Source organism: Hypanus sabinus, chromosome 13 (assembly GCF_030144855.1).
Source record: "Hypanus sabinus isolate sHypSab1 chromosome 13, sHypSab1.hap1, whole genome shotgun sequence".
Taxonomy (NCBI): Eukaryota; Metazoa; Chordata; class Chondrichthyes; order Myliobatiformes; family Dasyatidae; genus Hypanus; species Hypanus sabinus.
In genome coordinates, this window is record NC_082718.1 from 59,269,358 (window position 1) to 59,286,352 (window position 16,995).

The following is a 16,995-nucleotide window of genomic DNA, read 5'->3' on the forward strand; positions in this document are numbered from 1 at the left end:
CCCCCTGGGGATCCATGTGGTGCCTTTTAACTCTAAGCTGAGTGGAAGATTCCTTGGCCTGAGTATTCATGGTATTGAAGAGGACAGCTGTTCAAGAAAAGAGAACCTGTTCCAGGAGAATGAATGTATCATCAAAATCAATGACGATGATTTAACAAACAAGACCTTTGTTCAAGCACAAGAGGTTTTCCGAAACGCATTGCGATTTCCTGCTGTTGAACTCCAGATAGTTCCAAGTTATAACAAGGAACTCTAAGAAAAATTTGCAATTGGGTCTATTCTGAGCCACCGTCAAAAACCAAACTGTCTGATTTCAAACTGTTTGTTTTGGATGATTTAAAAACCAAAGTTCTTTCTTCAGTGCGTTCCAAGCTAGGTGGCAAACCAGCAGATGCCGTTTATCTCAATAATGCTGAGAATAGCTTGCCACCAATTTCAAAGAAGCTCAGTAGTCCAAAACCGTTAAGGAGCAATGACCACTTAATGCATACCAGGAAAGCATGTCCACCAGTGACTTTGCTAGAGGGAGAGACACTGGCAGAGGGGGCAGAGTCCCCTGAAGAGGATGGACATTCTCACACAGACACACAGACCCCTCTCATGCCGCCAACACTAGATCCACCCAAAACATCCTCACCAGCGGTGTCTGCTGGGTCACCGGGGGTTGTGCGTAGATCGCAGCGCCCTCGCAAACCTCCTGACAGACTGAATCTTTGATTGGATAGTTTCTTTTGTTGTTAGGTTGAATGTTGAATTTGCCACGTTTTTTAGGTGTTTTGTATTGATAACCTGTTGCTAGTGATACCACTGTTTTTATTTTCCAGTTCTTCTATATGTAAAGGGGGTTTCTTCTTTTTTCTTTGTTACTGTTGGGAAAGGGTTTCTTTTTGTTAACTAGCAGGAATGCTAATTTACTGATAACGAGAATGGTATTCCTTTGTAAACCAAATGGGGATTAATGTTCTTTCTTCTGAGTCTGCAAGCTTTTGTTGAGGGGCTTTTGGGCAAAATCGGCGCGAGGGGGTCGAGAGAGAGGACGCAATGCTCTAAGCTGGGCGAGGATCAGACCCCAAAGGGGGGTCCGAGGCCGGGAGATTCTCCAAGGGGGGGGGGAGATGAAGCTAGATGTGCTTGGTTGACCACTCGGAGGGTCCTGAGCTGTTTGGAGAGTCGAGGAGTTCGGAGGGGATCGAATGGTGGCCAGAAGACTTCAGTAATTGAGCTCCAACGGTTGTGCACGAAGTGGTTTGGTCTTTGATAAGTTTGGCGCCTTTTCTTTAATTTTCTCTTCATATATACTGTATCGTTATTAATCACTTAGTTATAGTAACCTATATAAATTGTACTCATTTAATCGCATATGGTGTACTGTCTGTTTGTGGGCGAGGCGGGGACATCACACAGCATCCACACCAGCTGATTACCCAGTTTGGCGGGGCCGAAGGCTGCTCCCCCTAGACGAAATGAGCTGAGTCAGCCTGAGGCGACCCAGGGGGTTACATATATTTGGGGAATGTTGGATTTTAAAGGGGGAGAAGTGTTGTAATGTGAGTATTATTAAAAGTAAGTTAATACTAATCGGGGAGCCGTTGATAGTAAGAGGCGGGATCCGGGGTTGGCGGGGTCTTTACTTCCGCTCTTTTTACTCCCAGTATGCATTGTACATAGTTCCTCCACCCAGGCCGCACGGGGTACCTGGAAGCCTCTGTATTGTAAATATCATTTGCTGTCCCAGGTAAAGATGCTCTTTTGGCCATCAAGTTGTCGAGTGGTCTTTTTGTAAAGTTACCACAGTGAGGCTTGAAGGGCAGTAAGGGCCTATTCCACACTGAATCTCTAAATAAGATTAAAAGTAAATAAAATACACAGGTTCCTGTTTCAGGGGCAGTGGCCTAGCTTCTTATTCTCGCCCGTATTCAGTTGTCTGTTACCCTGCAAAATCACATCCACTTACCCAGCCACCGGCACATGCAAGGTAATGTTCATTCACGCCTCTTTGGTTAGCAGCCTCAATAACTTAGTGCATCAGAGCCGATAAATTTAGAACAAACTATCCTCTGAAGGAATTACGTGAATCGACGTCTGTGGGTGTGAAGAAGCGGTCCGCGTCTGGGGTCAAGACCTTGCATCCAGACCGGTGTTCTGGTGTCCTGGGCCTGATGCATGTCTCAACCTGAAGCATCAACAGTTCCTTTCCTACCTCCATAGATGCTGCTCGACCCCCTGGGTTCCTCCAACAAATCACTCATTGCTCCAGATTCCAGCTTCTGCAGATGCACATCTCAGTAATTTATTTATTGTGAGAATCAGCACAGTAACAGGTCTTTAACGAGCCCACACCACTCAATTACACCCTCGTGATCAGTTAACCTACTAACCTGCACTTCTTTGGACTGTAGGAGGAAACCAGAGCACCCAGAGGAAACCCATGCAGTCATAGAGAGAATGTAGAAACTCCTTATGGACGGCAGTGGGAATTGAACCTGGCTTCCTGACAGTGCAACAGAATTATGCTAACCACCACTATACTACCATGCCACACCAAACTTGAACTTCAATTCATTTGAAACTGCTAAATCAAAAATTATTTTATAAAAGTAGTTTGGAATCTAAGTGCAAACTTTTATATCCATTTCTTCAGTACTATCACTGGAGTAGGTTTGGTGGGATGATTACACCGGCCTTTAGTTCAGGCTTACCTTAGAATCAGTCACATGATTATAAGGATCAGCATGTTTTCGTTAGTAAGAGGGTCTAGGATCCAAGGGTACAACCTCACTAAAAAGGGATGGACCATTAAAACTGAGATGTGGAGGAATTTCTTCAGCCAGAGGGTAGTGAATCTGTGGAATGCATTGCTATAGAGGGCTGTGGGCGCCAAGTTATTGAGTATATTTAAGGAAGAGATTGATAGATTCTTGATTGGTTAGGGGATTAAGGGTTACTGGGAGAGGCAGGAGATTGTGGTTCAAAAGTACGATCAACCATGATTAAATGGTGGAACAAGACTGATGAGCTGAATGGCCTACTTCTCCCATATCTTTTCATATCTTATGTACCTGCTTCAGGTATTATCGCTGCCAGATTATGATAAAAAGCTCATTAAAGTACTGTGGCTAAATATTCTTGCCTTTAAGTATATTCTCCATGCTAAATCACTGAACATGTGTAGGGAGTTTTACAGGTTAGTTCTCACCGCTAACTTTAAACTTCTTTGTGCTGATTTTATTTGCCTCGTCACCCATGCAGGGGTTACTCTGTCCCTTTGAGTCACCACCCAGCAAGTTAGGGATACTGTGGTGACCCACTTTCTGCACAGGTGAACCGGCTCACAAATAGTCAGCGTGCGGGGAGAGACTTTGGTAATGCACCTCTGACGTCATTTCCGCCCGGAGAGGGCGGGTGCTAGGGATTGAAATACCAGCACCGTGAAGTTTGAATAAACTAGTCTCGAAACAACTTACTGACTGCGTATCGTTATTTCAGTGCTGTGTGTAGCACATCGCTACATTGGTCACCCCGACGGTCCAAACAGGATTTGGACCAAAGATGACCGACTCTTCATCTGTTCATGCAGTTTCACTAAAACTGCCAACTTTCTGGACGCTGCGACCACACGTGTGGTTTAGCCAAGCAGAAGCCCAGTTCCAGATTTGGCAGATATCCTCTGATTCCACGCGTTACTACCATGTGGTGAGAGCCCTTGACCAGGAGACGGCCGTCCAGGTTGCAGATTTCATACAGTCGCCCCCGGAGGAAGGCAGATATGAAGCATTCAAGGCGCTGCTCATTGGGACCTCTGGCCTCTCACAGCATGAGCGGGGTGCCCGCCTGCTTCACCCAGACAGTTTGGGAGACAGACTGCCATCAGCATTGATGAATGAGATGCTGTCCCTGGCTGACGGACACAAGCCCTGCCTCATTTTTGAGCAAGCGTTCCTGGAGTGACTGCCTGAGGACATGCATCTGCTGCTGGCCGATGCAGGTTTCAGCGACCCCCGGAAGGTGGCGGCCCGGGCAGGCGTGCTGTGGAATGCCAAGAGGGAGAGCGTGGCGTCCGTCAGTCAGATTACCAGGCCGCGCGCCCAACAGCGGACCAGACCGGGCCCGGCAGGGGGGCGCACACAACACAGAGACAGGAGTGAGGAGGCCAGTGAACAGTGGTGTTTCTACCACCAGCGGTGGGGCACAACAGCCCACCATTGTCGCCCGCCCTGCCAGGGCCAGGGCCAGCTGCCGCTAATGACTATGTCGACACCAGAACGGAGATCAGCGTCTTGCCCCCGACGGGGTATGACACCCGCAACAGGAAGCCAGGACCCACCCTGAGGGCTGCAAACGGCAGCACGATACGGACTTACGGCACCTGCGCAGTGCAGCTGCTGTTCGGCGCCAGCCAGTTCACGTGGGACTTCACACTGGCCGTGGTGGCCCAACCATTCCTGGGGGCGGACTTCTTGCGAGCTCACAGCCTGCTGGTCAACTTGCGAGGGAAAAGACTGGTACGTGCTGAGACTTTCCAGATGTTCTCCCTGGGTGAAGCCAAGTTGCTGGCCCCACACCTGGACTCCATCACACTGTCGAACAACGAATTCACCAGACTCCTGGCGGGCTTCCCAATCGATTCTGACACCGCAGTTCACGGCAGCCTTGCCCAGACACGGGGTACAGCACCACATTCCGGCCCAGGAACCACCCCTCCATGCCCGCACACGAAGGCTCCCCCCGGAAAAGCTCCGCCTGGCGAAGGAGGAGTTCAAGAGGATGGAGGAATTGGGGATCATATGGTGGTCCGACAGCCCATGGGCCTCCTCCCTGCACATGGTGCCCAAAGCAGCCGGGGGTTAGAGACCATGTGGTGACTACTGCAGGCTGAACGAGGCTACAACACCGGACCGCTACCTTGTGCTGCACATTCAGGACTTTGCAGCAGACCTGCACGGCGCACGGATCTTCTCCAAGGTGGACCTCATCCGGGGATACCATCAAATCCTGATGCATCCGGACGACGTCCCCAAAACGGCTCTCATCAGCCCCTTCGGCCTTTTCGAGTTCCTCCGCATGCCGTTCGGCCTAAAGAATGCTGCACAGACGTTTCAGCGGTTAATGGACGCGGTGGGATGCGACCTGGACTTTGCTTTCATCTATTTGGACGACATCCTCATAGCCAGCAGCAGTCATCAGGAGCATCTGTCCCACCTCTGTCAACTCTACGCCCGACTGAGTGAATACGACCTGACAATCAACCCGGCCAAATGCCAGTTCGGACTCGACACCATCAACTTCCTGGGCCACAGGACTACTAAAGACGGGGCAACCCTTCTGCCCGCTAAGGTAGACGCGGTCCACCATTTCCCCCGACCCAACACAATCAAAGGCCTTCAGGAATCTGTGGGTATGGTAAATTTCTACCACCGCTTCCTCCCTTCACCTGCCCGAATCATGCGCCCCCTGGTCGCCCTGATGTCGGGTAAGGGCAAGGACATTACCTGGGACGAGGAGTCCACTGCCGCTTTCATTAAAATGAAAGAAGTCTCGGCAAACGCCGTGATGCTAGTGCACCCCAGAATGGACGTCCCTACCGCCCTCACAGTGGACGCATCTAACACGGCAGTCGGTGGGGTGCTGGAACTACTCATTGAGGGTCGCTGGCAACCCCTGGCGTTTTTCAGCAAACACCTGCAACCACCCGAGCTCAAATGCAGTGCTTTCTACTGGGAGCTGTTGGCGCTATACCTGGCAATCCTGCATTTCAGGTACTTCTTAGAAGGCAGACCGTTCGCCGCGTTCACGGACCACAAACTGTTGACCTTCGCCTTCACGAAGGTGTCCGATCTCTGGTCGGCTCGCCAGCAGCGACATCTGTCCTACATCCAGCATGTCTCGGGAAAGGACAACATCGTGGCGGACGCATTCTCCAGACCAGCTGTCCAGGCCCTGTCTATGCAGCACCAGCAGAGGCGCAGCAGGCAGACGATGAGATGAGATGCCCAGCTACAGGACCGCAGTCTCGGGTTTGCAGCTGCAGGACTTCCTCGTAGGCTCAGGTAATAGGACCCTCCTGTGCGACGTGGCTACCTGCCAACCTCGCCCCATCGTCCCGGCAGCCTGGAAGCGGCGGGTTTTCAACTCCATACATGGTTTGGCACACCCATCTATCAGAACAACCATCCGGCTGGCCTCCAGCAAGTTCACGTGGCACGGACTTCGCAAGCTGGTCAGTGAATGGGCCAGAACGTGCGCGCAGTGCCAAACAGCCAAGGTGCAGCGGCACACTAAAGCCCTGTCTCAGCAGTTCGAACCCATCCACCGGAGGTTCGACAACATTCACGTGGATATCGAGGGCCCCCTACCAGTGTCCCGAGGAGTGCGGTACCTCCTAACTATGGTAGACCGGTTCACGAGGTGGCCAGAGGCGGTCCCGCTCACCGACACATCTGCCGATTCCTGTGCCTGAGCACTGATTGCAACCTGGGTAGCACGCTTCGGGGTACCGGCCCACATTACCTCCGACAGAGGCGCCCAGTTCACCTCCAGCCTGTGGTCAGCTGTGGCCAGCCTATTGGGAACGCAGCTGCACCACACAACTGCCTACCACCCACAGTTGAACGGACTGGTGGAACGCTTCCACCGTCACTTGAAGTCGGCTCTCATGGCCCGTCTGAGAGGACCTAACTGGGTGGTCGAGCTTCCCTGAGTCCTGCTTGGAATTCGTACAGCGCCCAAAGAGGATCTGCATGCCTCGTCAGCCGAGTTGGTGTATGGCGCGCCCCTGGCTGTCCCGGGAGAGTTCATACCAGCTCCAAGGGGGCAAGAGGAAGACCCGCCGCAGTCCTGGACAGACTACGCGAAAGGCTCGGCAACCTGGCCCCCGTACCAACTTCAAAGCATGGACTGACCCCGACCCATGCACCCAAAGACCTGCAGAACTGCAAGTTTGTGTTTGTATGAAGGGGCGGACACTGGGCACCGCTACAGCAGCCGTACGAGGGGCCGTTCAGGGTGATCAACAACAACGGGTCTACGTACGTTCTGGACATTGGGGGGAGAGAGGAGGTTTTCACGGTGGACCAACTCAAACCAGCCCATGTGGACTTGGCGCAGCCGGTCGCGGTTCAGGCACCGCGGCGCAGAGGCAGACCTCCCAAACACAGTCCAACCCAGACTGTGGATATTGGGGGGTGTATCACCAGTTTGGGGTTGGGGGGGGGTGTTATGTGGCGACCCACTTTCTGTGCAGGCAAACCGGCTCACAAATAGCCAGCGCGCAGGGAGAGACTTTGGTAATGCACCTCTGACGTCATTTCCGCCCAGAGAGGGCGGGCGCTAGGGATTGAAATACCAGCACCGCGAAGTTTGAATAAACTAGTCTCAAAACGACTTACCAACTGCGTGTCGTTATTTCAGCGCTGTGTGTAGCACATCGCTACAATACCACATTATTTTACTTTCTAAATTAGTCGTGAAGAAGACAAGCAATGAGGAAGTGAGACAAAGGACATCTGTGGTTGGATGTTGAACTGGCAAACCAGCCAGGACAAGGGCTGTTGGCCTCCCCACAGACCTGTTGCTTTGTTGTTTGTCGTGATCTATGTTGCTTGGCCGAGCGTGGGCGTGGTGAGTATATTATGTTAGTGCCTGAATGTGTGCCGACACTTGTGGGCTGCCCCTAGCACGTCATTGGGTATGTTGGTTGTTAATGCAAATAATACATTTCAATATACGTTCAGCAAATAAATCTGAAAGGAAGCACTCCTTCATTAAGTGACCAAAAATCACGTCTTGATAAATATCAGAGCCATGCAACGAGACTGGTGTGCACTTCAATTACTATGATTTACGTAGAGCCATCAAGGTGGCAAAATGGCAACACAAGAACAAAATCCGGTCACAACTCTGTGACAATGACACATGCAGTGTATGGCAAGGACTGCACAACATCGCAGACTTCAACAGTCATCCAACATTGCCACCTCATTCCCAGACAAGCTCATTGTTTTTCATGCTCAATTTGAGGTTGATAGGACTGAACCCTGAGGAGAGCCACCGAGAACTGCCCCTCGGTCATCTCCAAGGCTGAGGTACATAGAACATTCCAACATGTCAACAGCCACAAGGCAGCGGGGCAGGATGGCATCCCAGGGCGGGTCCTCAAAGTGTGTGCGGAACAAACTGGTTGGCATGTTTAGGACATTTTTAATCTTTCCCTCTCCCCGTGTGTAGTGTCATCCTGTTTCAAATCGTCCATCACTGTCCCTGTACCTAAGAAAATCAAGGTTAACCAAACGCTTCGACAGGCTGGTTAAAGACTACATCTGCAGCATGCTACCACCTACACTGGACCCCATAGGGTTAGCCTACCGACAGAACTGTCTACTGATGATGCTATAGCCACAGCACTAAACACTCCACTCACCTGGAGAAGAGGGATGCATATATTAGAATGCTGTTCCTGGATTACAGTTCAGCATTCAACACCATAACTCCCCCCAGATTTGACAGGCAACTCAGAGACCTCGGCCTGCCCAGCTCGTTGAACAGCTGGATCCTAGATTTCCTATAGGATTGCGAACAGGTGGTAAGGATGGGCTCCTTCACATCTGCCCCTCTGACCCTCCACGCAGGTGCCCCCAGGGTTGTGTTGTGAGTCCCCTCCTCCACTCCCTTTACACCCACGATTGTACTGCCACACACAGCTCCAATCTGCTGATCAAATTCACAGATGACATGACTGATCAGCCTGATTTCTAATGGTAATGAGACAGCCTACAGAGGAGAGGTTGACACCCTGACACAGTGGTGCCAGGATAACAACCTCTCCCTCAATGTCCAAAAAACAAAAGAGCTGATTGTGGATTACAGGAGGAATGGAGACAGGCTCGATCCGATCAGCATCAATGGGACTGCAGTTGACAGGTGAGTGGTTTCAAGTTCCTCGGTGTACAATTCACCAATGATCTCACCTGGACTGTACACACCGGCTTTGAGGCAAAAAAGCACAACAGCATCTCTTCCACCTCAGGTGACTGAAGAAGTTGGCATGGGCCCCCAAATCCTCCAGACCTTCTACAGGGGCACCATTGAGAGCATCCTGACTGGCTGGTACGAGAATAGCACCAACCTTGATCGCTGGGCACTGCAGAGAATGGTACAGACAGCCCAGCGCATCTGTGGATGTGAACTTTCCTCCACTAAGGACATTTACAGCAGCAGGTGCATAAAGAAGGGCTGGAAGATCATCAGGGACACCAGTCACCCCAACCATAAACTGTTCCAGTTGCTTCAGTCTGGCAAACGCTACTGCAGCATTAAAACCAGGACCAACAAGCTATGGGTCAGTTCCTTTCTACAAGCCATTAGACTTTAAAATTCACATGCCTGTACCTTGCAACTAAGTCATAACGCAAAGATCTTTACACCCTCACGTTGTGGGATGGATGTAAGATTTAAATAAATTCTAATTCAGTTACTAATCAGGCACGTGGCTAATTGGAAATCAGATGATGTAGCTGATTAGTTAATAATACTAGGAACAACTGTCCTTGTGGAGCGTGTAATTTCTGAACTCAAAATTGCACAGTGTGCACGAGACAAACATAACTTTTTTTTATCCTAAAGCTGTGAATGTAAAGCACAGTATGCAACATAACTTTTTTGTTTTTTTCTTCCCTTCCCTTCTCATCAAAGCCAGGAACTCATTCAGCAATAAGTCCGCATGAGAAACATGTTATTGTGTTGGCTGAGTGTATTTCAAGGATCAACTTTATTCACCGTTTTCAGTATATTTACGTGTAAATATGCCCTAATCCCTTAAATCCTTAACCTTTTGGGTGGCAACTGGTGCAGCCATTTGGGCTGCTGCCTCATAGTGCCAGAAACCCAGGGTCAATCCTGACCTCTGGCGCTGTTTGCACGTTCTCCCTGTGACCAGGTGGCTCTCTTCCAGCTTCTTTGGTTTCCTCCCACATCCAGAAGATGTGGGGGTTGCTAGGTTAATTGCCCACTGTAAGTTGCCCGTGGTGAGGAGATGAGTGGTAGAATCTTGGAGGAATTGATGGGAATATAGGTGGAATAATAAAAAATGGGAGTGCAATAGAGCAGGTGTAAATGGATGGTTGATGATCAACATGGACCTGGTGGGTTGAAACGATTGTTTCCATGTTGTGTCTTTCTGTAATTCCTAGTGCTATGAAACCAATCCCACTTTCATAGAGTCATAGCATCCAGCGAGTACAAGCCCAAAACCTTCAAACATTCCTCATATGTTAACCCTTAAATTCCCAAGGTCATTCTCATAAACCTCCTTTGGACGGTCTCAATGCCAGCTCATTCTTTCTTGGATAAGGGGACCAAAACTGCTCACAATATCCCAAATGTCATCTGACCAATGCCATATAAACCCTCAGCCTTGCTTTTATATTCCTTAGGCAGTTTAAGCCCGAAGCTTTGGAATTCCCTCCCTAACCCTTTTTGTGTACCACCCACTTCTTTAAAATCCACCTCTTTCTTTTCAAATCTTTATTATTATTATTATTATTATTCAAAAATAGCACAAGTACATCAAAGTAACAACACATACAATGCCTCAAAAAAGAAGAAATTATCTTAAAGATTGAAAGTTTTTGTGAATAAAAAAACCCGTACTAAGCAAGAAAAGTGAGAAAAAAAAGAAACCCATTGAGGGTACAACCCCGGAGCCATGCGTCATACAGAAAGCTTCTAAAAATAAACATCAAACCACCAACAAGAAAGAAAGATATATCAAAAAAAATTACATTTAGATCATGGAGGAAATCTATCAGTTAACTGAAATAATACTGAGCGAATGAGCCCATCTCTTCTCAAAACCAAATAAAGGTTCAAAGGTTCGACTTCTAATTTTCTCCAAGCTAAGACACAGCATCACTTGAGAGAACCATTGTGACAAATTAAGAGTTGATATATCCTTCCATTTCAACAGGATGGCCCTCCTAGCTATCAATGTAACAAATGCAATAACATGTTGGTCAGACACAGAAATGCCTTGGATATTTTGAGGGACATGTTGCAACACTGAAGGCACTATGTAAGTGTAGTTTTTTGTTATTTCATGCCTGATTCTGTACTGGCAGCACAGTGTGTAATGGCTCCTGCAAAACAAGCCTCAAATTTAGTTACAAGTAACACCCAATTTTAAGAGAAATTTGCCATAATTTGCAGGGCATTTCATCTCTTTATATCTGAAGATACCTCTTCTGAAATTATACTTGTTCTAAGTTTGGAATTTCTAGCATATCTTCAGCCTGATTTCAGGTTATCATCTCTTAGTAAAAATATGAACTCCTTACGGACTACATAAGAGATTCTGCAGATACTGAAAATCTTGACAAACACACACAAAGTGCTGGAGGAACTCAACAGGTCAAACAACACAAATGGAGGGGGGGAAAAACAATATTTTCACCATCTCTTTGGGATGTGGGAGGAAACTGGATCATCCAGAGGAATCCTATGTAGTCACAGGAAGAACATGCAAACTCCATGTAAAGAGCAGTGGATGTCAGGAGTGAACCTGGATCTCTAAAGCTTTGAGCCAGCAGCTCTACCAGCTACTCAACAGTTCTGCTGTTTAAAATGTATAAAAGGTCAGATTGGGAATTTAATTGGGAAAATTAAAGTCAGGACATTTGAGGAGAAATATTTCTAGGAACATGGATTTCTCTGCCACAGAGTATGGAATCTGTTGATGCTGCCAAACAAAGTACAGGAGGGACATGACAGTCACAACCCAGCCAGATGCTAACATAGCTTGAGGGGTTGAATATCCTCTCTTGTTTTTCAGCATGCCACTTGTCAACTTTGCATGCCTTCTCACCCTCTCTCTGACGAAGAAGATGTACAGGAGAGAGGTGGATCACTGGTTCAGTGGTGTCACAACAACCTTGCACTCAATGTCAGCAAGACCGAGAAAATGGCTGTGCACTTCAGGAAGGGGAAGTCAGGGGAACACACACCAGTCCTCATCGTGGGGTCAGTGGTGGAAAGGGTGAGCAGCTTCTGACTGTCAGCATCTATCCTGAACCCAATACACTAGTGAAAGCACAAAGAAGGCATACCAGTGGCTCTACTTCATTAGGAGTTTGAGGAGATTTGATATGTAGCAAATTTCTAGACGTACAGTGAAGAGCATTCTGACTGGTTGCATCACTGTCTGGTATGGAGCCTCCAACACACTGAAACGCAAGAGGCTGCGGAGGGTTGTAGACACAGCCAGTTCTACCACAGGTACAATCCTCACCACCATTAAGTACATCTTCAAGAGGTGGTGTCCCAAGTAGGCAGCGTCCATCATTAAGGACCCTGACCATCCGAGATATACCCTCTTGTCATTTCTACCTCTGGGGAGAAGGTACAGGAGCCTGAAGACACATACTTAACATTTTAAGAACAGCTTCTACCCCTCCGCCATCAGATTTCTGAATGATCCATGAACCCATGAACACTGTCACATCATTCGTCTTTACACTATGTGCTTGTAACTTATAGTAATATTTATGTCTTGCGCTGTACAGCCGCCACAGAACAACAAGTACATGTTATACTTAAGTGATAATAAACCTGATTCTGATTCTCAGTATGTTTTGCCTGCCCCATTGTCAATCTTCCCAGATGCGGACTGACCTACTGAGAATTTCGGCAAAAGCTGCCAAGTCTGAGTATCAAATTAAGTTACAAATTAAATTTCTAATTAAGGAGACTTCGCTTTAGCCCACTCACTGACCTTGTCCTGCAATATTTTAATCTCAGTAGTCAGGTTGTTGATATGCTGACGAAAGCATTGGTTTTCCTCCTGAATTTGCTCCAGCTGAATTCGTTCCTTGTTGAGGCACATGGTCAGGTCCATCACCTACGGGTGAGAGTGAAAACAGAGAAGGGAAAAGGAGTGTCAGACAATATCTCTTCATCAAAACAGCAATAACCTTCAGCAGGTTTACACTTGACACCACAACAGGTTTCTGATTGCCATTGTGCTACGGCAGCCCTGAGCCAAAGGGAGTGTGTTGAAACCACATGCCGCTCAGACAGTCTGGCAGAGTGCTGAGAGAGAACACGACAGTCTGAGGTGCTGTTTCTTCAACAAGTTTCAGACTGCCTCTTTAAATGTCAAAGGTCCCAAAGCAATATTCAAAGGGAAGTGGTGGTGTCCTTCCACATTGATGAAATCACAGGGAAGGCACCTCAGCAGCTATACTTCATTAGCACTTTCAGATTTTATATGTCACCAAAATTTAACAGATGTAATGTGGAGAGCATTCTGACTGTTTGCATCATCACTGCACAGTGTTGTAAGAGGCGTCAGAGGGTTGTAGACTCAGCTAAATCCTTCACCATCATAAGCTTCTGCACCATGGAGGACACTTCAATAGGCGGTGCCTTGAAAAGGTGGCATCCATTGTTAAGGACTCTCACCATCTGGGACGCGCCCTCTTTTCATTATTAAGAGGCATTTGGCACTCAATATTCACCATATGATCTGTTATGTATCTTGGAAACTAAACATTAGTCTGACATTTGCTTTCTATTCAGATATCAAGGGAGACCAGGTTCCTGCCGATTGTATGTTCCAGTCATCACTAACTCAGCAATGAGGTGTTAGCATTAGGGAATGAATACCCAGGAGGATGTGTCAAACAGAACAGTTCTGTGGAATGTACATCTAAATTAACACACATAAAATGGTGGAGGAACTCAGCAGACAAGGCAGCATCTGTGGAAAAGAGTAAACAGTTGACAGTTTGGGCCGAAACCCTTCAAGTCCTGATGAAGGTATTGGCCCGAAACATCAACTATTCACCCTTTTCCATAGATGCTGCCTGGCCTGCTGAGTTCCTCCAGCATTTTGCCTGTATTACTTGCCCGTATTACTTAAGCCAGCATCTGCAGATTTTCTCTTGTTAATGTCAAACCAAGGCTGGAAATCTTAAAGACCCCACCCACTCCAGACATACTCTCTTATCCCCTCTCTCATCCAGCAGAAGATACAACAGCCAGAAAGCACATACCACAAGGTTCAAGAACAGCTTCTATCCCATTGTTAAATTACAATTGAAAAGATCTCTTATATAATAAGATGGACTCTTCACCTCACAATCTAACTTCCCATGGCCTTGCACTTTATTGTTATTTTTTATTATGATTTTTATTTGTTCTTTTTTTGTATTTGCAGAGTTTGTATTTAATTGCACATTGGTTTTTGACATCTTTGTGTGTAGTTTATCATTGATTCTTTTCAGTTTGTTTGTAACTACTATGAATTGCTTGCAGAAAACGAATCTCAGGGTTGTATATGATGACATACATGTACCTTGATAATAAACTTACTTTGAACTTTGAATTTTGTACTGCACTTTCTCTGTGACTGTAACACTATATTCTGCATTCTGTTATTGTTTTCCTTGTACAACCTCAATGCACTGATGTATGAAATGATTTGTATGCATGGCATGCAAAACAAAGTTTTTCTTATCTAAGTACTTAAATGGTAACATATATGTGTTTTGATAATTAAGTCATTTGAACTTTGAACTTCTAGCATTTTATTCTATTCTTATTCTATTGTTACATGTACTCAGGTACAGCAAAAAACTTTGTTGGAAGTGAATGCGTTCATTATCTGAGGCAGTGAACTTGAACTTTGGTCTCACTGAAGCTCAATCAACATTCATGTTTAACATCTCAGCTTCTGACCAGATGAGCTACAGCCTCCTTCCTCAACAATGTTTGTAATGCAGATAATGAATTTCTTTAATTCAGACTTCCAACCTTGCTACTATGTTATTTTAAATATTTTCTGATAACTAATCTGTTTGGCTCATTGTCGGGCAGTTGTTCCCTCACACTATCATCTTGTTCATCAATGAATCTCTCCCATGATCCCTATTATTCTCTCTGTCCCTCTTCATTTTCTCCGCATCTTTAAACCTACTCTACCTCCACCAACTCCTAGGGCTGATGAAAGTTCATCCATATGATTCATTAACTCCCTTTCTTTCTCCACAGATGCTGCCTGGCCCGCTGATTAATTTCCAATACCATCTGCCTTTACACTGCAGACAAGTGCTTTGTTTAATTTTAAACTTTAATCTGTACAATTACTAACATGCAATATTTCAGTGTTTGTCACAAAGCTTAAAGAATGCAAAGGAAATGTGATCATTTGATAATGATGTAAACTTCAACGCCCCCAGGGAGAGACCTAAGTACAATAGTGACCACAGCAGGTGCTGTCATTTCCACTTGCTCACAGGAAACAACTGGAATAACATCCAGTTCTACTGAAGTAGCACACACTGTGCTAACTTTGCACAGAGGAAAACAAGAGGAAAGTGGGTGGGGGTGGGTAACACATATTATTCGCTGCTATTATTATGCTAATTAGTGCCCTGGACCCATCCATGATATGCCTGAAAACAAACTGAAGCCGTTAGTGAGAATTTTGAGGAATAAAACTCCAATAACCCACACCTGGCATTCAGATGTGCTGATGGTTCGGCATCTGACTCACTCATTAGTCCGAACTGTGGGCTGGGGTGTGTGGCTGGTGCTGGGGACGTGGTCTGAAATACCATGGTTAAGCACACGGGTGGGTTTGTAGTTAGAGGATCCAAAGTGCCCATGCACTTTCTGCTCCCTTTGAGCTCAACAGGTTCATCTTAAAGTTTATTTATACCACTGCCTAACATCTAAAGCTTATGTTGCTGGAATAACATTCAATCATCTGGAACATTTGCCAGTCTGACACTGCCCAAGTCCCAAGAATGCCAGATTATTGGATAGCTGAAACGGTACTTAGGTCACTCAGATGCAGGCAGTTCAATAAGCAAGGCAAAGGATGGGGCTCAAATGCAGACGAGGGGAATTATGTAGATGGACAAAAAGGTCAGCATGGATGTAGTGGGCCGAAGAACCTCCTTCTACACCATATAACTCTGTGACTTGGCCCCAGGGTCAGTACTCAGAGAAAGTGTGGAAGGTAGGGCTAGCCAATGTAGAATGTGTCCACAGGGACACGTGGTACAAATCCCTGGAAAATGTAGCTTCCCTGTTGCCGTGTTGATCCTGAAGACTTTCTTTGGGTGCGTGGCTGCCTTGGGAGGTGTGTGAAGTTTCAGTGTTGTGCTAGGCAGGGTTCCACCTGTCTCCCATGCTGAGGAGACTGGCCCAGTCATGGTACATAGTGCCTGGCCAACTTATCAGTAGGTACAGTCCTGGAGGAATCCTTCAACTGTGAAGCTGCTGGACAAAGATTGGCACCAGCATCCAGTGGCTAAAGTGGAGAGAAATCTTACTCAACTATCCAAGCAGTCTATGACATTTAGGCAAATGTTTTGTTTCTGGAATAGATAGATAGATACTTTATTGATTCCAAAGGTGTCACAGTGGCATTGCAAGTGCACAGATATAAATATTAGAAGGGAAGTAAAAAGAATAAAAAATAAGTTACCCCAAACAGTCTAACAGGAGAGGGTCATCACTTCCCCGGCGAGAGGTTATCTCATTATAGAGCCTAATGGCCGAGGGTAAGAATGACCTCATATGGCACTCTTTGGAGCAGCGTAATTGTTCTTAGTCTGTTACTGAAAGTTCTCCTCTGTTCAGCCAAGGGGATGTGCAGAGAGTGAAAAAAAAATGTCCAGAATTACCAGGATCCAGCATGTCTAGTTTGACTCCTATAAAAGAGCCAGGCTTTCTAATCAGTTTATTGAGCCTATTGGCATCACCCGTGTTGATGCCATTGCCCCAGCACATCACCACATAGAAGATTGTACTGGAGACAACAGACTGGTAGAACATGTGAAGGAGAGGCCTACATAGTCCAATGGACCTCAGTCCCCTCAGGAAGTAGAGGTGATTCTGGCCCTTCTTGTACACGGCCTCGGTGTTGGTGCTCCACTCAAGTCTGTCATCAAGGTGCATCCCCAAGTACTTGTAGGCCTTCACCAAATCCACATCCTC

General features: G+C 46.9%; 1 protein-coding gene across 2 annotated transcripts in view; it reads right to left on the minus strand.

Moving 5' to 3' along the window:
• Window positions 1–16,995, minus strand: part of LOC132403900 (uncharacterized) — a 217,606-nt gene that overhangs the window by 116,276 nt on the left and 84,335 nt on the right. For both annotated transcript variants that reach the window (XM_059987708.1, XM_059987709.1), the window contains one exon: window positions 12,761–12,886. In XM_059987708.1, coding sequence (XP_059843691.1) covers window positions 12,761–12,886 — 126 coding nt within the window. The remainder of the gene's footprint in view (window positions 1–12,760; window positions 12,887–16,995) is intronic.